Raw genomic sequence first — 27113 nt, 5'->3', positions numbered from 1 at the left:
AAAATCAAGAAGTTTGATTCGTCGCATGACTGGTTTACGCTGTTTTTTATGCGGTTCCGGATGTGGCCACCGGAGATCGGTGGAACCGGTTCCGATGGGTCCTATGGTATTTAATATTATTCTAGGATTGTTTTGCATGACTATTCATGGTAGAAGAAAGCGTTCACAATTGGATAAATCAGATACTTTTTGCAAAAATCCGGATCTTCCGGTGGCCTGTTCTCCGGCCACCGGTCCGTGCAGTGCAATTTTTCATCGGATTATTGTTCCTGGTGCAAAAACGAAGCTTTTGGTGTATAGCAATCGATGGTTTGCGCGAAATCATGTTGTGGTAATTTTTTGGGCCCTTTTTTCCAACTGTGCACTGTCTCCCATAAGCTATGTGCTTCAGTTCTGCACGCCTCGGTTTTGCATCTTCCATATGCGGTGCTAAACCGAGGCATGACTGTGGTCTCAAATGTGAGGGTTTTTTTGTTTTGTTATTCCAAACCATAATGCATCATGTTGTCAAGAAATTTGAATGAATTTGGTAGCGGGATTCCCCAGTTGTTTACAGTTTACTGTTTACAGTAATCGGGCATGTACGTGTATCAAACGCGTTCTGACTAGAACCCCTTTGGGCAGTTGACACACTTACAGCAATTTTGAGGGTTTGTGAAGATTGCACGATCAGATCTAAACATCTTTCTCATGAAAAGTGACAACAAAGCATGGAGTTTTTCCAGTTTTCGTTGAATATCTCAGGATTGAAATCGAATTACAGGGATCTGTGGAGGTCAAAAGGTGAGGCATTTAAATTTACACAAAATGGCGTTCTAAACTAGATTTGGCCCAAAATCCACGCGCGACATGATAGCGATCACGACGATTTAGTTAAAATAAACGCGTTAGACCTTAATCTTTTGCTGATTCTTGTCTCAGATTCACTAGCTGCAAAAAAAACCGCTTCGGTTTATTGGCACATTTTTTCTGTCTGAAGGAATTTCTCAAATCACGTTACTGTCATCATCGTCAACCTCAAACTGACGACAAATTCATCGCAATTTCTTCCTCCATAACGCAATGCAAACGAAATCGAAAACACTACATTCCAAAGGCCAAGCATTTAATATTTTTGAACTTCATACTTCGAAGTAGTTCTACCCTAAGATTCCAGTCACGTATTGGCACAAATATTTCGACTGCCAACTCCAACTCCACGCCGATTCAGGTTGACCACCGGAGACAGGCAGCTTGTACGGAACTCACTATCGGCCAACTCAGCTGGGGGAGGCTCGACCTGACCGGAATCCCAAATGAGCTTTCTTGCCGGGGCCCCCGAACTAGTTTGGGAGTGTGTCCCCACCGGAGAACCACGCCGAAGACACCCAAACAAGGGCCCAAACCGTGTGGCGCATGCGCAGTTTTGGAACTTCCGTGGTGCGTCCAATTGGCCAACCTCGCGCCGGGAGTCTTCAATCGAACTTCCAATAAATAGCATTGTAATACACAAATTAACCATCAGTTAAGCTTAGGCCAGCAGTTTGTGTGCACAGTGCAATTAATTAATTAGGGGAAGCTCCGAGCTTGAAGAAGAAAAAATCAACGAAAATGTTCCTGAAGAGTAGTGCCCTAGTGTTTGCCGTGGTCGTTCTGGCCGTCTCGGCTGCGGCTGCCAACACCAAGGAGGAACAGCAGATGATCAGCCTGATAAACGAGATCGACAGCGATGCCAGCTTCCCGCTGTTTGGAGGGTTGAGCATCGAGCGGTCCGGCGAGTCCGGCGAGCGATCCTTCGGAGCCGCCGCCGATGAAGATCTGGCCGGACGTGCCGTCCGCTTCCTGAACACCCACACCGTCAAGTTCAACGTGCCGGCTACCGAAAACGAGGGTCGCCAGATGGAAGGTGAGAATCAGTGGGTCAAATCTCACGTGAAAAGTGAAGATGTGAAGTTGTGCAAAAGGTGGCCAAGATGTTCCAATAACCCAGGAAGACTGCTCCAGATTGACCAAAAGTGGTTCAGTTGTTTCTACCTTTTTTTTCCTCGTCCAGCGATTCCATTTTGCTTCCAAAATTGGCGCATAGAAAACATCCGTTGCAGCTCGCAGTAATTAATCAGCAGCAGCTTAATGGAATCGCACCTATTTTTTTGTTGTTGCTGTGCTGTTGCACAAGGCATAATTGCAAACTTTTATTGCCGTGACTGCATGTGGCGTGGAAAGCAATTGACCACTTACGAGCTCGTGTGGCTAGTTGTGAATAAATGTTGTTGAATTGATGTGGCAGAAATTGGTGGTCAAATGTGTGAACAGGAGAGACGCATTGATGCATCGTGATTGAAAACACGTGGTTCCGATTAAATGATTTAACAGTGTGTGAACTCTGAAAACGCAATAAAATCGATTGTTAGAGGTGCACATCTATAAAAAAGGTTGCACCGTGGTAATTGTTAGAACATTTTGGATGTCTTTGACTCTTGCTTGAGTTAGTGAACAAAGTTAGAATTGTTCCAGGACTGTCCGTAAAATGCCACAATAATAGAAGTGTACCCTTGATATTTTCCCAAATAAAAAATAGATGGATTAATTGGTTAGTTTAAAAGCAATGAAGAAATTGAAGATTTATATTCAACAGTTTAACACGATGGTAAATAATGAATTTCAAAATTTTGAGTTCTTGCATTCGTTAAGGTGGGTCTTAAAATTAAAATAATTTTATGATGCACTCTTTAAACTTCTGGTTGACAATCAATGATTAATGATGATTTTCATAACTTAACAAAGAATGGCAAAAAACGTTACCAAAAAGTATCAGCATGTGTAGGGCACTATTCTTAACAACTTATAGAAGGAATTTTGTCAAAATATCGACAGGGAAGCGAAATGTATATAATCAAACGAAAATTCATGTCTATGATGGAAGTCGTCACCTTAAATATTTTTATAGGACATTATCCTGCATAGATTTCGTTTCAAACTATAAGCAACTGATCAAGGTAAAAAAACAAGCTCATTAACGCAAATTAGCATTGATTTTAAGAAGTATATTCAAAACAGGTTTCCTTAAATTCTATCAAAATATCATCAAAATAACATAACGGGTTTTCTAACAAAATCACCCTTTTTACGATCTTCCAGACTTTCTTCAAGCTAGTTTTTCAGCATAACTTTTAAACTACTTTACTAAGCTTCATAATTTTCAATAGGGACCAACGGGACCTCAAGACGAATCGAATGAGACCAAAACGGTCCGAATCGGTTCAGCAAGTGCTGAGATAATTGAGTGAGAATATTTCGGTGCACACATCCACATCCAAACACACACAGACAGACATTTGTTCAGTTTTTGATTCTGAGTCGGCATGTATACGTGAAGGTGGGTCTAGAAGATCGTATGAAGAAGTTATTTTTTTTTGTTTAGCCTTTCCTCAGTAAGGTAAGGCAAAAAGGTACATCTTTTCCTGGTCGATGTTCCCTTGAAAAGTATCGGGGTGATCTACAAAAAAAAAGTGTTGTTCAAAATGGCGATTGAGAAGAGATTTTTTTTTTCATTCAAAAGTTTGAAAAACAAAAATTGAAGAACGAGAAGATTTTTTTAAACATGAGCAGTTCTTTTGAATAACGCAAGAAAATCCTAAATTTTTAATTTTAATTTTTATGAAACTCTGTCGCGTCTGTCTGTCTGTCTGTTATGTCCAATGAGCAGAAAATTAAGAATTTTCTCAGCTTTTCGAATTATTTTTTTCAAAGATGGGCAAGGATGGACACTAATTAAAACAATTAAAACAATTTTGTTGAATAATTTAACATACAAATGGTTATGACTCAAAACCTGTGTGTTATATTTATTTATTTAATTTTTTTTTGTGTTTTTTTTGTACTTTTTGTTTATAAAGTTTGCCCAAAAAATCAGGGGCAGGAAAATATCTAGAGTTTTTTTGAAAAGGTCCAATAAACCAAATTTCAGTTTTTCCTTTTTGGGTGTTTTTTAGTACCCCTGACTCAAGGCGGTTTCAAAATCACCCAAAAAGGAAAAACTGGAAATTTGGTTTATTGGACCTATTTTTAAAAAAAAAACTCCAGATATTTCAAATTTCAATGGAAATTAAGTGCAATCAGCTGAAATCAATTTAAAATCATTTTTAGCATTTTTGAGCTGAACTAAAAATATTTTAAATTTTTGTCAAATCTTACATTTTTTGATAGGCAGGCCGCCGGTTTGAAAATAAGATTTGGCCCAAAAAAGGGCTAAAAATGTCGGGTGCTCGGTGAAAAATTGCATTTTTGAGGGTGTTGCCGACATTTGGGGGTCTTGGGATGTACAGTCATCCCTCATATTCGGAACAATTTACAGATCGGCCAATGTTCAAAAAATCATAGCAAATCGATAATTGAACTTAATGATTCGCTTTTACCTTTATTTGAAAGCTTTTCTTGCGATCTTTTGAATGCTGTATCGAACAACTGCAAATTTTAACTTTTATATCAAGTTTTTGAAGAAAAACTTTGACCCCTGAAATCCACAAATTTGGAACACTTTTTTCTTACGGATGTAAACAAACTTTGGTTCTCTCCATGAGTACATATTTTTTACAAAATAATGACTTCACGTACTGAAACCAACGAAACTCAAGCTTAGTTATGTTTTATGAATGGTCTGATAACTTTTTTTGTGAAAATATTAGTCAAATTCAGGTGTTCCACATTTGTGGAAGGCACAATAACATCCCACAATCATGGAACAGGCAATTTGGAGGCAGTATTTTGCTGCTCTGAATAAAATAGTCTTGTAATGAGGTTTTTTGTCCAAAAAGTACTACTTTTACTAGTGAAATAACAAGAGAATGTCCAAATTAAGGTCCTAAAAATAGTAGGGTCGACAGAAAAGCTGCATTTGCCATGTTATTGACAAATTACCACAAAAGTGTTCCGAATTTGTGGGTGTTCCGAATATGTGGAATGACTGTACTAGACTTTTGTTCGCGCTTGTCTTGCGCATCTTTTAAAGCTGGTCTGCTTTTCGAGAAAGTATGAAGCAACTAATGATTCAATATGTCATATTTAGACATAAGAAACCGATAAACAAAGTTTCATACAAATCAAATCTCGAGTTTTTATTGAAAAGGTCCTATAAACAAAATTTCCACTTTTTGCTTTTTGGGTGTTTTTGAATACCCCTGACTCAAAGCGGTTCTAAAAACACCCAAAAAGCAAAAATTTAAAATTTTGTTTATAGGACCTTTTCAAAAAAAACTCTAGAAATTACAAAAAAAAAAGAAATCGAGATTTTTTCTGCGAAGTTCTGAAGAACTGCTCTAATGCACCAAACAATGCTTGAAAAGGGATCTATCACTGAATGGGACTGCTCGATATTCGATAGAACTTTCTGTCAGCGATCATTTCCCAAAACGATATTTGATCGCTGACACACAACGCCTATCATGACCGTCATTGCTTGGCGACGGTCGATGAACGTAAACACGAAGACGAAACGAACGAAAAATGAGCACCACTCAAGCAGCCGCCCGAACGAGACAACGTGCTCTTTCTCTTTCTCTCGTTTTTGTCTCTCTCTTCCTAGTGTATGCTGCGTGGTGACAGGAGTCATATGATTGCTATCATTGGAGAGATGATCGGAATCTCGGTAGAATGTCAAACGACCGCTCTCTAAGCGATTTTTCTCCTGGAGGGAAGTCAATGATTGTGTGAGTGACTTTGCGTAGCACTCATTCCTTTGTGTGTGAAACGAACGAAAGTAGAATGTAAAAATCAGGTTGTCGTGGTGAAGACGATTGGAGCGTTCTGTCAGCTATCACCAACAAAGTCGAAATTTCGCAAGCCCTGGCATCAACAAAGAAGTTTTTTATTTGATGGAATAAGCCTGGATTCAAATGCATCACAGATTTTAATTTTAAGGAATTTGGTTGAATGTTACCTCTTTTTTGAATAATTTTACCTACAAAAATATGTAAAATTTTGAACCTGATGAAAATTCACCAGTTCCTGATGTAATATTATACAATTTTTGACACAAAATCTGTCACCAGTCCCTGATGAATATTACTATATTAATTGCAACAAACATTCAGGGTTGAAAGGCTATGTTTATTACACTGAAGTAAAGTTTTCATTAGACAAGAATGCAAAATATTTTTTATCATCATTGAACAAGTTACTCAAATAGTTTTCTTTAATGTCTGTTATAATGACTAGACTTAGACTTTTTACTGTACAATTGAACATTTTAATTGGTAATTATTTGTTCAAAATCGTTCAAGTCAGTGCTGAGAAAGCCGAATGCATTTCTCTATTGCACAATCATATTTAACAACTTATCCTCAGGGATTTATTTTTAGATTTATAATTTAGATTTAACAATCCCATTCAATAAAATCATCCGGGACCGTGGTGTAGGGGTAAGCGTGGTTGCCTCTCACCCAGTCGGCCTGGGTTCGATCCCAGAAGGTCCCGGTGGCAAATTTTGAGACGATGTTTGTCTGATCACGCCTTCCGTCGGATGGGGAAGTAAATGTTGGCCCCGGTCTAACCCGGTCGCTGGTAGGCAGTTGGACTCACAATCCAAAGGTCGTCAGTTCGAATCCCGGGGTGGATGGAGAAACTAAGGTGTAAAAAGAGGTTTGCAATTGCCTCAACGATCAAGCCTTCGAACACCTGGTTTCGAGTAGGAATCTCGCAATCGAGAACGCCAAGGCAAAGCTGTAGAGCGAATAATTTGATTTGATTTTGATAAAATAATGGAATCTTGGAGATTGCAAGCTGACTCGGTAGCTCAGACAATCCAAAGGTCGTCAGTTCAAATTACGAAGTGAAAGCTGGAAGGGAAGCGTTAAAAAGTTTGAGTGCCATCCCCCTGCAATCCTTCACCTAAAAGTTTACTCTGTCTTTGAAATCTTGGGTGACTTGTGGATGGTTTTTTTTTTTAAGATATTTTCTTATGTTCTTATGACCTTTTTCTGCCTCAATCAATAATCTTCGTCTTTGGCAGCCATCCCAGCTCAGATTCCTCGAACTCATCCAGTGGAAACGATAAATCTGAAAAAGATCGATTAGAACCATTCAAGTTACTACACCTATCTCCAAAACCTCGTTCGCAGAACTCGTTCTAAGAAAAAGCTCAATCCCCCTGGATTCACGGCGCTCAGAAATGCCCAATAGCCTGCCAGCCAGCCCACCGGTAAACCCCATTGTCGGTGCAATGAGCAATTCCGTCCGTTCGACTTGGAGTTTTATATTTGAACAAACGAAACTTTCACTAATCTTGCGTCGAGCTCCCCGCGCCACTCCACTCCCGCCCATTGCTTAGGCGTCAGTCGAAGATCGAAAATCATCCCACCATGACTCCAGACTGCAGACAGGGCCCGTGGGGGGTTTTGGCTTGTTTTTTTTTCGGTGTGTTTTCAAGGCTTCTCCAGAGGGCTCCACCGAGACAGACAAGGAAGTCGCATTCAACGGCACGTTGAGGTGGAGGCGTTTGCTTTCACCGTCATCGATGTGTATCGCTAGAGTGACCTGTTTTTGGTTTTGAGAAGGGTTGATTGTTTCAACTTAAGAAAGACAGGGAGCTGTACAAATGCTTTTGAAAGTAATAAAAAGCTTTTAAGAGTTATTTAAAGCAAATTGAAGTGGCTTAAGGATGTAGAACACTACGAATGTTTAATCACTTAAATTCTTGATCAGTATTTTAACGTAAAAGTTACTCTGAATTACAAACATCAATAGGTTGATACAAACAAACGATCTAAGAGAACATAAACTTAAAAACAATTCAACTTTTTGCCAAACCACAAGTTTCGTTAGCGATACACATGTTAGGCCACCCTAACGCGCAACAAAGTACAACAAAAGCCTAATACACAAGCCCAGCACAACGAGAGTACAAAACGGAGAGGTGTAAAACAGTGTGTACTTTTTATTATTGTTGTTGTGGCGTGGCTGGTGTCGGGTTCAAGGTGAAGAAGCCTCCTCCTCCTTCGGCTCTTCCACTTCGGGTGTGGACTAAGCAGACGCAGCATTAAAAGTTATAAAACAACCACCTCTGTTATGTGCTATCAACTTTCACTTTTATGCCTTCGGGAGAAATGCTGGAAAGGGGAATTGATGGGAGCTGTTCTGAAAGGTTGGGCGTTCTGGGGGTCAACGGACTATCTTTTTGGGATGAAAGAGAATGAAGAATGATTTGAGCTCAAGAGAAGTTCATTGACTTGGATGGATGAGTTAGCATGTTAGCGTCGATTCTTGATTTAGAACTGGTTTTAAAATGAAAGAGAAAGCTAAGGTTCAAAGTATGCATTTCTCTTATTATATATATTTTTTCTGAAGCCAGTATAAGAAAATATTTACTTATAATTATTTTTTTTGTACAAATTACACATTTATCGTGTTTAAAGACAAGCAAACGCAACTATAAAAAAGAATCTCTTAAAAAATTACTGTTTTTATCCAGAAATTAGCATTTTGAAGGCTGTAAGTCACAAACAGTACGCTTTCCGATTGCATGTTCATATTTTAAGGACGGTGCACATAATTTTCAATAATTTCAAAACATTTTTTGAAACAGTAGATTTTTGATTATTTTTTTTTCGTATCAGCATCTTTTTCATCGCTCAGCAGATATAAAAATGTGGCTTGATAGTAAAATAACAAAATGAAAATTTAATTTGAAATCAAACCTGCTTTTTTTGGAATAATCAACTCGATTAGAAAACATAAATTTCTTCCCATTATTTTAATTCATTTATTTATAAATTTTTACCAGTTTTGTTGGCCTAGTTAATTAAACAATAAGTAAAGTTGACGAAAAAACTCAAAAACCTTGACAAATATTCAGAACTTCAAAAATATTGTTTTTACGCGAACCCTTCTTAAACAAATATTACAAGGAATTTTCTATACTAAAGCTTTTATTATTATGTACAAATTTGTAACATTAAAATTTAGAATTATAAAATTTAACAGCATATTAACGATTTCAAGACACTACTGAAATAAGCTATTCAACAAAACAGGATATAAAAAAAGGTAAATTGAGTTACAGAAAGAAGTCAATTAGTTGATTGCGAAATGTTGTAATCATTTGTGGCCGTATTTTAAATCATTGGAGTAACAATATACAATATTAACAATAATGAAAAATAAATCAGTCAAATTAAAATTCGCAAAAAAAAAATGAATTGCATTTTTACCTTTCTGATTTCCATAAATTAGTTTAAAACTTTTTTATTTCTGGTAAACGGTAAAGTTTTCTTATGAGAAAACTATTCAGATTGCTTGATATCGTCAACTTTATCGTTTACAATACATATATCTTTGTTATTTACGGTATTTTCCTTTAAACTGCTTTTGAAAACTCTAGTCGTGATGCGTCTTTATTAATCTCCCTTTCATTTTGATGGCTTAACTTTTCAAGATCTATTTGTAGTAAAAATTTAAATATGTTATTAATGTTGATTTTTTTAAAAAAAATTTCTGTATTTAAAAAAGCCGTTTGAACAAATTTTGTTCTACGATAAATTTAACTTAACTTGTTTTATATTTATCTTGTTAATTAAATTTTGAGTTTTGTTTATTTTTATTAATCTTGTTTGTTATATGTTTGTTTCATTAGCTGTTGCCTTTTTGAATTTTCTTATTTTTACAGGCACTATTTCAGTTTAAAGCCTGTTTTTTTTACACATATGGAGATGATACCGATATGATTGAAATTGTTATAAAATGCATAGAGGCATAGTATGGAAAATTATAAAAAAGAATTAATTAAAACTTATTTTACCTTAAAATACAAGAAATGCGAGACAAAAAAATTAAACCAAAGTTAACCCCTGAAAATTTACATATTGAAAACGTTGGCAAAGTCACAAAAAAAAGTCAAACCTCAAAATTAAAAATTAAAATGTTTTAGAAGTTAGTTGAAAGTTATTTTCTTAAAAAATTACGAAATTCTTATTTAAAAAAAAGGGCGAACACGATATTCTCATAGTATACAAACTATTATTATTGACAAAATTTTAATTCTATTTCCATCACATTTGCTGATTTTCAAAATTAAGAACATCGCAAAATGCTAGCGCACTCCCTTCAGTCTCAAAAATGCCATTTTGTACCTCGCACTCGACAAAATTTCAGAAAATCTCTCCAAAATGGGTATGAAAGCTATTTTTCAAAAACAAAAAAAAAAACAAAATGTTTACTTCATATTATGATATTTAATTGTTGATTTCAGTTGGTAATGCTTCAAAAAGCTGTAATCAAACGTCAACATGTTGATGAGGCAACATTAGGTGTCCGATGGAAATACATGCTTTTTCCAAATTTTTCACTTAAAAAAATAATGTTTTGTTTTAAATTTATTTCCACCAATCACATTCTGGACAAAATCTCAGATGTTTTGTCCAAATCAATTTTTTCATAATTTTCTTAAAAAATATTGTATTTGTTTGAGTTGACTTCTACAAATATCAAATCAAGACAAAGTATTTAGAATAAATCTAAGAAATTGTATCAATAAATCTTAAAAAAGCTTCGGAACTAAATATGTTGAACGTCTTAAAGATAATTTTTGACTATAAATCGAATTTTTCGCAGGAATGGCTTGTTTAAACATAAAAGTATCTTAATTTCAATTTTAATCATCAGAATTCAAACTTTTTGTACCATATGTTGCAGTTCTTCCAAAAAATAACTTTTGATTTCCTCCATCAATCTTCACCTGCCACCCCGTTAATGACTTCTCCTTCTGCCCCGGCAGCAATTACGAACCACTTTGGACCGAAGTGATAAATATCTCCCGGATGACTTTTTCGAAGTCCATAAATATCGTTGAAAATGCCCATTCCCAACAACAAAGCCCTGCACCGCCTAATCATTAAATATTACGCAATCCACATCCACAAAAATTAAAAATCGAAAAAGAAAATCCCACCCGCAAAAGCCGTGTCGCGTTGGTCGCCGAGTTCGTCCCTTTTCGAGCGTTGCGGTCTTTTTGCTGCAAGTTTCGAAAGCGGATACGACTTTTATTGAAATTTCGCAACACAAACGCACCCATTAAGGTTATGGAGGGAGGAGGGGGTGAGGTGTCCCCTCCCGAAAAAATGAAAGTTATTTTCGATTTCTCCAAATATCCGGGTTTCGGGCCCCAGCCCTGCGTCATCGGTGGTGGTGGCATTGTGGTTGACCAGGCCGCGATGCCAATCAATACGAGAGCGAACGCGACGTGTCTCAATATTTGTCTTCGTTTTTTTCTGTGTTCGTCTCACTCTCTCGCTGTTGTCTTAAAAACGTTTAATTAGCATGGTGGTGAGGATCACCCACTTGACGCAGGCGATCCACCTAAATGGTTTAGCTTTTCTTACTTTTGTTGATAACCTGAATTGAAAACTTTAATTCCAGGATAGTTTCAAATCTTCAAAATTACAGCATCCATTTGAGTGTTGAAAATTTCAACTTTTCAGCACTTATATCTAAAAGCAATACTTTACTACACAGTTTTGGAGTTCTTGAATATTTATCTTGTTTTCTTGATTTTCATAAAAAAGTGTATTCAACCCGCTGCAAAAAAAAATCAGCTCTCATATTTATTTAACTCGGAGAACGTCGTACGACTCGTGCTAAAATAGTAGTTTATGCAACAAGTTGCAAAAAGAGGATTTTTTCAGCACGAGTCGTACATTTATCCAACGAGGTTCACCGAGTTGGATAAATACGACGAGTGCTGAAAAAATCAAGTTTTGCAACGAGTTCCATACAACGTTTTTTGCAATTTCGAAAAACACCCATTGAGTGAAATTTTAAGTCGAATTTTCATGTATTTTGTCAATAAATCGTTTAAATCAAAAAAATGTTGAAAAGTGTTACTTTTCGAAACAAGTGCTGAAAAGTTCAACTTTTCAGCACCCATTTCAGTGCTGAAAAGTAGAACTTTTCAGCATTTATTTTGAAAAGTGTTGCTATTCAATTCTGTTATTTTTGGTACAGAAAAGTAGGCTATTTCGTCGTTCAAGAATGACAGGAAAAGTAAGTAGTTTCACGACGGAATTGCAAAAAAATCTTTTTTTTGCAATTTGTAGCATAAACTTAAATTTGGATGAAACATTAAAATTATTTAAAAAAATTCTAAGCCTTTTTAAAAGTTCTCATATTATTCAACAAATCTATTTTTAACATTTGAACTGCCTTTTAAAAATTATTGATGATTCATGTTGTAATCTAGCTCTCTCTTTCAGTAAAAAAAAAAGAAATGATTATCATTAATTTCTTTAAATTTAGGCATCCAGGAACACCTCCCATGACCGAAAACGACTAACCAATCGATTCTTCGACCCGAACGGTTACGAAAGGTGCTCGTGCGGTCCTCAACCACTCCAGAAAACGACTCTCCGATCGAGTGTGTTGGTCAAAAGTTATGAACATTAATATTTACTGCTTCGCAGGCACGAAGCTGCGTGATCCTCTCTCGAAAAAGGGAAAGTTTCGACCAGCACCAAATTTCGGGGAGCGTTGGCCTCGTATTCCAGCAAAGAATGAGGTTCTTTTCTCTCTTGCCCGCTTTTCTTTTGTTTTGGGGTTTCGGGAGCGTGAACCCCATTCATGGGAGTCATTATTCAATTATTCTTTCGTACGATCTTTTTTTCGGGGGGTTCTCGTGTTTCACGGACAGCGGAGATGGAAGAAGTTTCTCTTTTTTAGGTTGATATTTTTGTGTTAGTGTGAGTTGAAGTAGCCCCAAAAGTTGTTCCATTTAGAGGGGATTCAACTATTGAAAGTCATGTTCTGATGTTCTGAACAGGGTTGGTAATACAATTCGAGGAAACACGATTAAAAATTATCAAATAAACCTAAAATAAATATTTTAGCAATTTGGCTCAATTCTGAGGGCAGATTCAGTTTCAGTGAGCAAAATTACATGGAAAACCATATATTTGGACAATTTTCGAATTTCATTAGGGTGGTCACATACACTTTTCCCTTGAAAATTAGACTTTTTCAAATGAAGATATCTCGAGCTTAAAGAAAAAATACCCCTTTGATCTGCGTTTGTAGTGTTTAGTGTTTTTTAGTGTTTTTAATCTAAGGGGTATTTTTCTTTAAACTCGAGATATCTTCATTTAAACAAGTATAATTTTCAAGGGAAAAGTGTATGTGACCACCCTAATGAAATTCAAAAATTGTCCTCCTTTTGAATGCATCCTGACACCTAAAATTTGCAAATTATTTACCTTAAAATGGCTGTTACTGTTGGCCCTTAAGTCCAAATTGACTTGTCAAAATATTTTTTTTTGTTTTTTTCAACCCTGAACTGCTACGTTAAAAAACTATTTTTAAGGCTTTCTCAGATACTTTCTCAAAATTTGGTCGTAGAAAACGTAAATTTCAAGATAAATGTTGACTTGGACAGAGTTGCTTGGATTGGCGAACCCAACAAACTTTATAGTAGACAAAAAATTCCCAAAAATATTCCTAAAATGATAGGTTCTTCAAATCACCTTAATCGTGCACCACCTAAATTTGCAACTAAAAGTTGTCCCTTTCCATTTGTAACAACCCTTTTTGTGACACTTAAGCTCCAAAATTCACGCTTTATCACTTAATTTTGCTATCTTGACAAGGGTTCCATAAACCACGTGGACACTTTCGGGGGGGGGGGGGGGGGGGTTAAGGCGATTGTCCACGCTCCATACAAAAATGATTTTTTTTGTATGGACAATTGTCCACGAAGGGGGGGGGGGGGGGTTTAACATTCCCAAAAAAGTGTCCTCGTGGTTTATGGATGGTCCCTTCTCTGTGCGAAATATTGACAGATTTTGCCAGATTTTTCACTTCATGCTCTTTTTAAGCAACTTTTTGATTAAAATGTAAGAATTTAATTGAAAAATAAAATAGAATGTGATTTTCTTGAGGAAATTAAATTTTCAATATTTTTGAGGCCAGAAAATCAGTTAACTCATCTAAATTTTACAAACTCTTGAATTAATTCATATCCTCCCTTTCCTTCACCATACAGGATTGTTAGATTTTCGTCTTCCAGATTTTTCCAGATTTATAAGAATCGAAGTTTCCATTTTCCCAAGTTCAAATATCTGAAGGTTTTTAGTCAAAACACAAATGAAAAAAAAAAAATGTTTCCTGATTTTTTTTTAATGCTAAAACAACACACTCCATCGACGAACCCCTCGTTCTCCAAATTCGACGCAGATTCACCATCTCACGTGGTCCTCTTCGACATGGATGCAAGTCTTGCTTACCCATTAACACACAGAGAGCAGACGTCCACAACCACAACCACACCTCAACGATCATCTGCGATCGTCACTCGTGGTGTTGTTGGCCGTTGCTGCGCTGGTGTGGTCAGTCCGCTCGGTAGTTCAATGAACTTGGGTACGATCGCCACTTCCTCACTCAGTGAAAACAAAATTTGGATGGTTGACATTTTGTTTCGATTAAGTTTTACCTCAATTTATGTGGAACATGTGATATTACACGTAGAAAGATGTAAATTTACACATTTTATGAGGCAACATCCCCAATGTGTTTTTTTACTGTGTAATCGTGGTAAATATCGGACAAAGTGAGTTTTATCTTGTCTGTCTGTCGGTGTTGCTGTTATTGTGCCGGCGCTACTGGGTCATTGGCGCAACGCGTGGTTGAAGTTGTCTGCTTGTCGTTGATGGTGTGTAGAGCGAAGATCATGGTTGTGGTGTATGTTATAAAAGACGTTTGCTTCCGAAATGTGAGTGCCAGACATCAGGATGTCGTTGAACTGAATGCACGAATTTGATGGTTCCTAGAAGAAAAAACAAATAATAACTTAAAAAGCTATTATTTTTCGTTAATTTTTTTAAAGTTTGGTTTGGTGTCCAAAACTTTTTGAATATAACATAAGTTATTCTACTGTTGAAAGAATCTAACAATCCAGAAAAATATTTTTTTTTATTATATAGAATTATTGCAGGGAAAACAAACAAATTGTATTTAGAAAGAAGTTTATGGAGAGAGGGGATGTTAAAAGTAATTTTTTGTCTTGATCTTAATTCTTCACGGGCGAGTGAGATTCTCGGGAAACGGGTTTTTCGACTTCTAAACATTTGTTTAAATAAAAATTTCTTTTAAGCATAGAGTTACAACAATCTAATGTTAATACAATTGATTGCAAAGTATTTTTTGTCATACATTTATACTTTTCAGAAATTTGAAACTTTTAAACAGCTTAATATAAGTTCAACAGTTCGATCAAAGCATCTAAGCTGTTCGCTGTGATACATTCATGATTGACGAATCACTAAACAGTTGAAAAAATACACGGTCAGAAATAAACATTTAAAAAAGATTCCAAAACTGTGTAAATTTACAGTTGTTTATGTGTTATTGTACTTATGCCACATTCATTTCGGAAAAATGACATCTAAAATGAACTTCTATTTAACCATCTTAACTCTGTATCTTTCATTTTGCACCAGACAAAAAAACAGTAAAATTCTTCCTTTTTCAAACCTGACATAACTTTATTTCTTGTAGATAGCTTGAATAATCCAAAAGTAAAACCAAACCAAATTGAACATTTTTTTTACACAAGTACACGGATAAAAATGCTATAAGCAAATCCGGTTACTCTCTCTGTCTAATTTGTAAACAGGTCAGATAAACTGACAGGAACAGTAACAGTTGAATTGTGAAAAAATAAAGGGAGTCAATGTTCCTTATTGCCAAACTTCACAAAAAACTGGGAAAAAGGACATGTGTTTGGACGGGTTGTTTTTTGACATATTTTAATAAATTGCTATTTTTAAAAACATTTGATTTTTTTTTTCTCGCTGGCGAAAGTCAAATATGACAAAACAAACTGTTAACATAAACATTCCATAACTTTTCTAAGAAGCAAATAGTGTACTATTCGATTACTGTTCTTCTATACCAAAACCGAATTAAATTTGAATTTGATTGAAATACAACTCATCTTAAAAAGGAATTTTAGTAACGCAATGTGGTTTTGCAGAAAATGTATACGCCTGGAAGATACTACAATCATCTTCATCAGATATTTAACCACAATTTCACCGAGCTTCTCAACCTTAAAGAAAGCTTTCACCGAAAGCTCCAAACTCAAGCTTCCGACCCATTTCACCACTCCAAGGCTAAACTTTTTCTTGCCATTCTCTCTTCTTTTCACCACCAATCTAGATGCCCGCAGCAGCCGCCTGAAGAAGGTGTTCCTGCCCCTGCTGCTGGCCCTGAAGCTGAAGATGTCGATCGTGCTGCCCATTCTGCTCACCATCATTAAGCTGATCTCGCTCAAGGGACTGATCGCCGGTCTGATGGCCCTCAAGTTCTCCAGTGAGTATTGCATAAATTTTGTTAATTACGGATGTTACAACTGTGTTTCTTTTGCAGTCTTCACCTTCCTGAAGGACCTGTTTAACAAGAAGCAGGAGCGCGTGACCACCGCCTACATCACCAGTGCCCAGCCCGTCAACGCCGAGATCGTCCACCAGGACTGGCACCGCAACGGACAGGCCTCGCCCCAGGAGCTGGCCTACGGAGCCTACAACCCTTACGCCACGCTGCAGTAAAGAGAGCAAAACCAAACCCGCCCGAACCCGAGATTACCCTTAAGACGAGTTAAGACTTACATCGACGGTGCCTTCCCAGTCTGCGTCCTATTATGTTAGCGTTATTTAAGCACAACCCACCAACAGCATAGAACCAACCCCCTCCTTTTCCACTTCCAAGACATTTGCTCAAATCATGCACCGAGTTAATTTATTTATTTAATTTATTTAAAGTTACCTTCTCCCTCGTTGCGCACTGTCTGTGGTGCTTACGATGCTTCCTTAAACCATCAACTGTCATATTTCCTTCCCGCCCAACCTCATTCACGCAATCGTTTTTTGTTAGGAATCGATTGTTGTTGAGTGTGTACATATGCACGAACCGAGAAATAAATCACAAACAGTAACGAATGTAATGCGGTCCTTTATTATTTGGAATTCTTGATGAGCCAATTGAAAGAAAAAGCCGAAGTTTTATGAATGTGTTATTCTTATTGCAAACAACTTCGCACCAAAAACTTTGCAATATGCCCTTTAAAAATAATAATAGAAAACCCACAACCTACGAAGTCCGTTCCCGCATCTGCTCCAGCAGTTACTCTAATTAAGAGCTGTTCAGAACCGTCACTGCTTGATCCTGTAGATTGGAGAGCAATCGCCGGATAGAGGTCGAGTTTACGCTGTACAGCATTTATGGCTATTTCTCTCAATGACACTTCGATTTGGCACTTCAAACTCCGGGATGAGGTGACTGTGGTACTCAACTGTGTCTAGCCAAGGCGACAAAGAATCTCCATCCAGTGAATGTCCCGGACTTGGACAAAATAAAATTTCTAAATAGGCAAACTTAGCTAAGGCAAGGACTTAAAGAGGAAAGATGATTTTTTGTAGATTTTCAATCTTTTTTATTTATACCAAAAAAATCAGTCCAAAATTGTCATCACAAGTTCACAGGTCATCGTCAACGCTGGGCAGCTGGCATAATGCTAAAACCCAGACTATTACGGCCCCGCGTGATTGTGTTGATTTGCGAACAAAGCAGAGCGTATGTAAGTACTGGCAAGTCTACGAAGAAGTCGGGGTTGACTCCACATTCTTCGAGCTGACGGTAGCAGTTGGCCAACTTCTCTAGAAGCATTTTCTTCGAATCGTAAGCAATAGGATTTACTTGGTCTGTGCCAATGTCTTTTCACCGTGTCTTTCGTACCGGTGGGACATGGATGAATCGGCGTATCCCGTACTGTTGGATCATTTTTTTCATATCGTTGATCGAAACCTTATCAGCGTGACGCAAACTGAATGTACGCAGGTTGTCGTGTTGCAGTCCAAACACATCGTGCTTTGACCGTGTGTCCTCTCGGCTCACGGCATCAATCGAAAACGGCAAGTTTAAATGCATTATAATGCATCCAATTTTATGAGCCTATCCTGAAATTGAACAAAAACTGTCGAAGTTTTACTAACGCTGAAAGGAGCTGCTGGCCTGACAAAGAAAACTGCCTCAAAAAAAAACTGCACCAAATTCTCCAGCCTTGCAAATAATATGTGCACACCAAATATTTGCACACTTAAAATCCTACCCCTTCTCCCCCCCCGCTCGACCAGAGTGGTGCGTGTCTCGACTGAGCTTTGTTGCTTTCGACCACTTTAGAACAGTTTCAAACTAGGGTGTGTCTTAGATAGTTTTTTTCTGCTGTAGTTTCACAGAGAACAGATGTACAACTTAAATGGGAAAGTTGTGTAAAAACAGTTACGAACTATTTAAATTTGATTTGTGAAGCATCCACTAGAGGCGCCACTGTTGTTCCCGGTTCGACCAATTTGACAGATGTTTTTGACTGTTATCGTTTGTAAACGTCAAGGCCAAAGTAGAAGCAAAGAGGAGACTGAGTTGAAAAAATGGGCCGTAGGTGTGAATTTGCGGATTGTCAGAACGTTTCCGGCCTGTTCCCAGAGCTTAGAACTTATCATGGCTTTCCGAAGGACGCTGCTCTGTAAGCATTCTTGAAGATAGCGGAAACATCACATTTCAGAATGATTTTTTTATGATTTTAATTTTATCTTTTTCAACAGCTGTCGCCGGTGGGTGGCCAACTGTGGGAATCCGGAAGTTGACGCTGTATTTCAAAAGTTTGGACAGACCGGTTTGAAACAGCGTAAAGTTTGTTCAGACCACTTTTCGGAAAACGAGCTGACAAGTGGATTGGCCAGGAGGTAAATAAAGTGTGAGAAAAAACGATTCATCAAATAATTTTCGAACAACAAATTTAGACCGGTTCCAGGTGCTGTGCCAAGGTCTCGAATCCAGGTAGCCAGCGGCCAGGTTTTGTCAAACGATGACTGCAGGAGTCACCAGCCTACTTCGGTCAACTGGGCCGAGCACGAGACCGTCGACATGAGGGAACTTGACGTGCCCGACAAACCTAGTTTTCCGCCACAAATTCGTCTCCTTGAAAGCGACAGATCAAGCGGTGTCCGCGATGATCAAGGATCAAGTGGTGTACGCGAAGAACAAGATCTGCTTACAGAGACGGGCCAGATGGTCAGCTGGACCTATCTGCCCCATAACACCAACGAGTCGATCGGAATGCCAGTTTCACAGCCTTTCGCTTAAAGTTGTTGCTGATGAACTCGTCATGATCCTGCCTTGAAATCCCTTTGTCTTGACCGTGTATTATGCAGGTTTGCCGATGTGGAACTTGTTTTTCATGTCGAACAGCTAACTATACGGTAAGGAATAGATCATTTTTGGCCATCTCCTCTTCGGTAGCCTGTAACGATAACAACTTGCCAGCGCACTGCACCACAACACCGTTCATCTGGTGACCGGGTCTTCGAAGTCACTGCTGGTTAGGCTTTTCAAGTTTGTTCACCTGTAAAAAGAATCACTCAGCCGCAATATTCTTTAATTTTACAAATTACTGTGGCTTACCAACATTGGCAACTTCCCCAACTGCAGTATAAATGCTTGTTAACGATACAAATAAGTGAATTGATCTAGTTTTAATTCTTAGAATTATTTTTTCTCCTTAAAACGAATCATGAATCGCAGGCTATGTTTATGTTTACAATTCTGATTTGACATTTCATCACCAGCTACGCTTAGAGACCCTAAATAGGGAGACTGGGGTAAGCTGGCTAAATCGATCTGGCAACGTATGTTTTGAGCTTGGCAACACTGATAAGTTTTGCTGGGCGTAAAGGCAAATGCTCGTTTGGATACGTCAAACTCGTGTCTGTTTGGGTACGTCAAATTCACTTCGACCAGTCTCCCTATTTAGGATCTCTAGCTTCGCTGACCTCGCCACCCCTGTGGGAATGTACGGCCGCAGGTACGGCCGATGCGGGGCTGATGGTCGTAAAATATTTTTCACTGGGCAGACACGCCATCTATGCGGATCTTTTACACCCTCGCTCTTTGTAACGTATTTTGGTTTAATTTTTTACACAGCTGTTTCAATCGATTTTCCTATGTGTTATACATCTGTTCTCTGTGGTAGTTTGAGGTGTGCACTTTGTTGGAGAGCTTTTTGGGACCATCCATAAACCACGTGGACTTGGAATTTTCAAACCCCCCCCCCCCCCCCTTCCCTTCGTGAACAATTGTCCATAAAAAATAAAATCTGTGAAATCCGCAATACAAGGAATTCAAAATAATAATGATTCTTCGGATGCATAGATGCACGCTAGCCTCGCGCGCATCAGAGCAATCTCTGATAAAACCTTGTCAGAGAATCTCTGTCAAGTTTTCCGAACGAAGTTCATTTTGCCCAAGTCATGCCATGCCTCACACAATCAAAATGTAATGTAAAGATTTGGCTTTCGTGCACACAAACAAACATTTCACCCAAAGTTCATCCAGCGATCGTCGCGCCACTGGTGACCAGCTTCGTCAGCCGCAAATATGAGATTGTATTAGTGAAGGAATTACACCAAAGTTGGCTTGTGGAGTGTGGTGCGCGGACAGTTTTTTTTTTCTCAGCAGCAGCCGAAGCAGCAGGTGGCTCGCAAATTAGTGGTAAGATTCTTTAAAATTCTTATGATAAAACTATTTCAAAAAAAAAATATATATATTTTAAACTTTCTTTTTTATTTCAGCAAAGGAATTCACCATCACTTGGGGCGTTGGGGCCGTGCGAGAATTCGGTAAGTTAATTGATCATTACTACTAGCAGCCCAAGATGGAGGCAAGCTACTGTTTGTTCGTGCCTTGTCCTGTGTCGAACTCGACGGAGTTTCCGGCTGAAGTTTCTTTTCATTCTTACAGGTGTCCGACATGGCCAGGTGTGTGGACTGTCGGTCAAGTGAACAACGGAGATGTCCCTGAGAAATCGTCTACGATAGCCGGTTACTTTGACGGAACCGGTCCTGTGAAGCATCGACATCGTCCGCAGCACGAATCACCACCGAGTGGCCACGAAGTTTTTTTTTTCTTCATGTGTCCTCGATGGCCAGAGGTAATCGATCACGATGGCCAGACATCGTCCATCGCACGGATCGCCAGGTGAACGACGGAGATCTCGAGAAATGGTTCACGATGGCCAGATGATTGGACGGAAACGGCCCCGTGGAGAATCGACAGCGTTAGCAGCACGGATCGCACCCGAGTAGCCACGTAGATTACTCATGCGAACTATCGTTAGATAAGTTTTTAAAAGACTTTGCCGATGGGTCGGATGTATTGAAGATCTGAAAACCCTACTAAACTTAGCTCACTAGGCCAACTTGGCTTAAAGTCGCATAAGCCAACTAACTTGGAAACGTACCTAGTTCCCATCGACAAGACCACCAACTCACTGAAGGCACATGAACAACGACGACGAGAAGTTTTTAAAAATGCTCCCCATCTGCATACACCTGCTGACCGGTTTCATGGTCTTCATGGACCTCCGATGCAGACTCACTACCCAGTTACGGTTCCCCAAGGGAATGAACGCTAATCTCGAAAGATTGCTTAGTTTGGCTTGGCCAAGCTTGTCCAAGACTTCAGATGCACTCTCCTCAGCACGGGTTGAACTCCCGGAAGTCTTGGCCTGGGAATCTACCTGTTCAACGGGTGTCTAAATGGGTGAATTAACCATCGGTATAGCTTCAGTTAGCTGCGGTAGACCACCATGGACTCCTGGGCATGTTGAATTGTTAGAGGTCACCCAGGAAGTCCCGGAAGTCACGGCCTACCTGATATACGGGGGTCTAAATGGGTGTATTAACCATCAGTATAGCTTCAGGTAGCTTCAGTGGACCAATATGGGCACTTCGATGGTTAATACACCCATATTGACCCCTGTTGATCAGTTGATATTAAGGCCATGACTTCCGAGAGTTCTTGGATACCCAGATTTGTGGATGGCCTTTTATCCGTGTTTTGTGAATGACCCCTTATATAATTTTTTTTTTATATGTAAATAAAGTACATTAAAAAAGCAAACCCCATTTTAAGCAAACCCCCTAAATAACGCTTCCCCGAATTGCCCTCTCCCCCGGGTTGCGCCTCCCCCCCCAACCCCCCCAAAAAAAAGAGTACACTTGGGGGATTTACGCTTACGCTTTGTATTTTCACTGACGAACTGACGTGCCACCCCGGAACCAAACTTGACCGCACTTTCCTATCTTCTTTCTCATTCATCCACAGCCATGCCATCCACGGGGATGCTACGGCTGTCATCTGCATACAATGTCACTGAAGCCTAAAAAGTACCAAAGTTTTGGTAACTAGTGTCAAAATTATGGGGAGTAACATAACGAAAAGGGCGCAAAATCGAAAGGACGAAAATATTTTTTTTTCTTTATTTTTGTTTTGTTAGTTAAAATGAAATTAAATGTGTACCATTATCCGGGCCAATTCGGACACATCTATTATGTCTAAAAACAGCTGTTCATAGAAGGCTTTCAGGTCGAAAATTTACCAACACATTCAAACCACGGGGTACCATAGAAGTTGGTTTGTTTGACTCAAAAACATGCTTTCTTGTAAACGTAAATGTGGTAAAATATACCATGCTTCCTCGAAACTGCATGGTGAGCTCCACGACGTCGCTAACAATGGGCTATGCCCTGTTCGTGGATTCGCTCTTAAGGTTTCCCAACAACATGGTTGAGCTCACATATTGGTTTAACCGCCTCAAATTGTAGATTAAAATTAAAATTATGATGAACTGTAAGTTAATTGGCCAAATTAGAATTTGCGGAAGACAATTCAGAGGATTTTAAAAAGACACTTGCTGGGAAGCTTTGCCTGAGACCTGATGCTAGACATATATTGTTGTTGGCGGCATTTTTGGTTTATTTTAATGAAAAGAATCATTCTGAGCAGCTACAGGATTTTTTTTTCCAAAAAAATAAATAAATAAGATTTATTATTTTTTTGATCCCGAAACAGCGCCACCAAACATTTGGTGGCGGCTACAGCAAGCTACGTCAATATCACGGGCCTGTCCACAGCGATCAGCGATTGTCAAACAAAAGATTTGACAGATGCGCAGCTGCACTGGCTGAGATTATTTTAGGAATAACAAATGAAAATGGGGGCAAACATATTGAAGCCAAAAAACTTTTGCAAATGCTGAACTAAACGATGAATATTTTGCAAATCTTGCATTATTTAATGTGAAATGAGGTAAGAAATTGCGTTAAACTTTCCAATTAGGCTTTTTTTACTTTTCGTACCATTTCCATTCCAACTCTTATCCGTCATTTTCACATGTTATTCCAGAATTCTTCGCAGCAAGGAAACAGCTGATGTGACAAAACGTCAAACTCGAATTCTGACAAACGCAGAAGAAGAGAATAGTAGAAAGAAAAAGAAACAGTGTGCGGTCAAAAATGATCGACAAATTTGATCCTGGTGGCACGTCAGTTCGTCAGTGGTATTTTGTCGATTTCTCTAACACGACGTAATATTTTTACAATCTTTTTAAAGCAATTTGTTCGTCTTGTTCTAATCTACAATTAGCTTCCAAAACATTGCATAAACATTGAGTCGCTTTCGAGTAATCGAAGTAATACAAAGCGTAACGCTTGCGCACTATGCGAGGTTTAACTGTATATGTTTTCATATTTAGATCTTTAAAAAAGCGATCAGCGATGGAAAAGTCTGCCTCTGGCCGAATATTGTTCTATGTGAGTTATTTCAATTTGACCTATCTAATAATTGTCCTGTATGTAGGTACTGATATAAAAGCGGAGTTTTTATGCTAAACCGAACCAAGCGACGATCATCTTAGTGTCAGTCATTCATTCACCTTTGGCAACCTACCAAACAGCAACCAAACAGAACCACAGGAGGCGATTCACTCAAACGACCAGCCAATCCGGAATGAACCTACGAGCTATCGAACATCGGTCCTTTGAACCGGATTGGTCTGGTCGAAGGACGGAAAGAAGAACCAACGAGCTATCGAATCCTTGCCATGTTCCATAAACCAGAATTCCTCAACTTGGTATTGCATGTAATGGTTTTAATTATTGAAGTTCTCTTGCACTGCATTTCTCTTGCACAGATGCACATGAGGCTCATTTGCCAAGAACCTTAATCCGTACGCAATTCTATCTGAACCCTAAATAAAAGATCCAATTGATGGAACCTCCTTCAAGATTTGATTCAACTCTGCTCAACTTGAAATTGATTATTCTTATCACCTAAATATGGATACAGATTCCGCTATATACTTACGAGGAATTCATAATAATAACGATGCTTCGGATGCATAGATGGCAAATACATACATTTTAAGTGGTCAAATATAAAAGAATGATTTTTAAAACGTCTCGGAAAACGCAAAACTCTCAAAGAAAGAATATCAATTGAAGTCCATGCCTGATAGCTCGAAGGATTTCAAATTTCAGGAAGAGAGTGGATAATTTTATAAGATGAAATATGTAACAACTTTATCGATGGCGGACCAAGCCGCCGGCGGGTATGAGAATTATCCATTCATTCATTCATTCACTTGATTGATGTTTAATCCCCTTCTGACTGAGGAAAGACACTTGATCACCTAGGGATCTAGGCACTGGCTGAACCGATTTCGATTGTTTCTGATTCTGAGTCGATTTGTATACGTGAATTAAAGTCTTGGAGGCTTTGTAAAGACTTTCATTTGTTTGCGTTATTTTGCTGCCTTTGTTCAGCGAGCAAGACAAACAATCATGACAGATTTTGCTTCCAAATTCTCGACATAAAAATATAATTATATTGAAAGTTTAGTAAATCACAATTTTAAGCAACTTTCTCAGGTAAGTACATCGCCGAATACCAATCAATTTTCACCTCTTTTATTCCTTCTTGACCCTATGCCAACCCACCCATGTGATCGAAATCGCACCTGGTAATTATTACGTCGAATGCATGTAATCTCCCAAAACATCTCATGTTTGGCGCGAGCCACAAACTAATAATCACCGCTGCGAAAAAAAATGTGTGTGTGCAAGTGAAATCGCTCAAAAGAAAGGGAAAACTCTACCTTCTGTAATGCCATGCTCCAGTAAGTCGATTCCCCAAAAACCTTTCATCAAGCGACGTTTTTTTTCTAATTGATTTGAGCTTCACGGCCTTGCCCGAGGGTTTGCACGGTCCACTGGGCAGCGGTTGGGATTTGAGGGCTCTTTTTCCACGGTGTGGACTTTAGCTGGTGTTGCATTAATCTAATAGAAGCTCGAAAATATCGATTATTTGCATTAGTTTGTGGATCGGTGGCTTTTTTCCGGGGGGAAGGGGGGGGGGGCGGTTGCGAAGAAAGGTTGAATGGAAATTACAACAACAAAAAATGATCAATGAATCGTGATCGTTGAGGGAAGGAAGTGGTTTAGCTACTTGAATTCAGTGCAAGACGAAGACGGTGCTTCGGATGGAGAAGTTTTTGAGAAATTAGAGACACCCACTGTCTCAAAGTCTTAGGCAAAAATTTGTCTCTGAGCCAATTTTTAGCTAAATTGGTGAAGAAAACTGAATCCCACAAAATATTCAACTTATATCGCTAATGTACAAACCGTTCCCTAACCCACTAGAGTTCCCAGTCCTAACTCCATCGCTCCCCTTCCAAACCTCACTAAAATCGGCAACCCTACCCTCTTCCAAGGCCAAGTTCACGGTGCTAGCGCCAGCCCGTCTCGGATGGATTCAAGTGCAGCAGCCCAGACCAGCTGCCACAAAGAAACACGACCAATCGAATCGATCGGACCTGATCATGCATCACAAAACGGTCGACACCGTACTTTTGTAGCGAAATTGGGCTGCTCTTCCTCCTCCTTCCGACCAACTCCCTCTTGATCGTGTTTTCTGGAAAAAGGTACAATTTATTGGCATTTGCCGTATAAAAGTTGACGATCTGTCTGCGTTCGGTAGCAGTACCAGTTTGGGGTTCATTTAGGAACATTGAGTTGATTTGTTGTGTGGTCCAGCAGTGACTTGCAAAACTTGCGGCGAAATGGCCACTTCCGCGCAAATGTTCGTTAATACCGTGATTGTCGTGAGTGTGATCTTGGGGTTCGTGTCCGGGGCGATTAGTGAAAAGTCCAGGAAGATCTGTGACAACAAGTACAGTTTAACCTGTTTGAAGCTGGAGATCGTGTCGTTCTTGGAGCGGATATCGGACCAGAGCGAGTACAACCTCATGTCCGGGGTCAGTGTGGTGAAGGACAACACCGTGAATGTGACCAAAACGGCGGAGATCATCGCGGAAGTTTCGCGGATATTCCCTGCCGACCCGAACAAGCGGCTGGACGAGTTCCTGATCGTCAAGTTGAACGACTACCTGAAGAGTCACTCGCTGCGGCTGAAACTGATGGACAACGAAGCCATGGAGAAGGCCCGTGACCTGTTCGAGGGGCGCAAGGGCAAGCTGGGCAAGAAGGGCGGTCTGGAGACGATGATCGCGGCTGCCATGATGATGAAGGGTAAGTTACGGATTAAACCCAAGCCCCCCAAAATCCTCAACCTCAAACTCTACTTTCAGGAACCCTCGGTGCAATTGCCCTCGGAACCCTTGCCCTGATCGCCGGCAAGGCCCTCATGACGGGCCTCCTCGCGATGACCCTGGCCACGATCGTAGGTCTCAAGTCGCTAACCAGCGGCGGCGGCGGTGGTCACAAATCAACAACGTACGAAATCGTAGCCAAACCCGTGTACTCGCACTCGTCCCACGCCGATCAGCAGGAGGACATCGGAGTGCACCCGTCCGGGTTCAGCGCGGCCAGCTGGGGACGATCCCAGCGGCTGGAGGTGCCAAAGTACTGAGAGCTTGTTGGGACCGACCACCAGAGGGACGACGACGAGCTTTCTCTCTTTTCACCCGACTTTCGTTAGCTCTCTTTCTCCCGGTTTCCGAAGTGAAGCTTTGGATTTCGAAATCGCCTGGCATCTAGGCTGATACGTGTTCGAAAGCTTTACTGCATCTGGGAAGAAAGTTTCTTAAATTTCTCTTTACCTGAATCTTTGTCGAACTTGAACGATGCAACGTATTTATTGTGATACAGTATTAATTAATCCCTAATTTGTGTATGATGAATGTATTTAAGCTCCAACTGATAATTTATTGTAGTATTACTATACGCTAAATAAACAAGTATTTAAAAAAA

At 39.2% G+C, this 27113-nt stretch overlaps 2 protein-coding genes across 2 annotated transcripts; both read left to right on the top strand.

Moving 5' to 3' along the window:
• The first annotated feature begins 1468 nt into the window (after positions 1–1468).
• Positions 1469–16954, top strand: LOC120430084 (uncharacterized). The gene is made up of 3 exons (XM_039595173.2): positions 1469–1885; positions 16171–16323; positions 16381–16954. The coding sequence occupies exons 1-3, from the start codon at positions 1591–1593 to the stop codon at positions 16557–16559; spliced, it is 627 nt and encodes a 208-aa protein (XP_039451107.1). The 5' UTR covers positions 1469–1590; the 3' UTR covers positions 16560–16954.
• An 8822-nt stretch (positions 16955–25776) lies between these two features.
• On the top strand, positions 25777–27070 carry LOC120430080 (uncharacterized). Its single transcript, XM_039595170.2, has 2 exons — positions 25777–26432; positions 26492–27070. Exons 1-2 carry the CDS (start codon positions 25964–25966, stop codon positions 26770–26772), a joined length of 750 nt encoding a protein of 249 aa, XP_039451104.1. The 5' UTR covers positions 25777–25963; the 3' UTR covers positions 26773–27070.
• The last annotated feature ends 43 nt before the right edge of the window (positions 27071–27113 follow it).

Source organism: Culex pipiens, chromosome 1, assembly GCF_016801865.2.
Source record: "Culex pipiens pallens isolate TS chromosome 1, TS_CPP_V2, whole genome shotgun sequence".
NCBI lineage: Eukaryota > Metazoa > Arthropoda > Insecta > Diptera > Culicidae > Culex > Culex pipiens.
The sequence above is the reverse complement of the archived record's forward strand: the minus strand, read 5'-3'. Positions and strand labels throughout refer to the sequence as shown.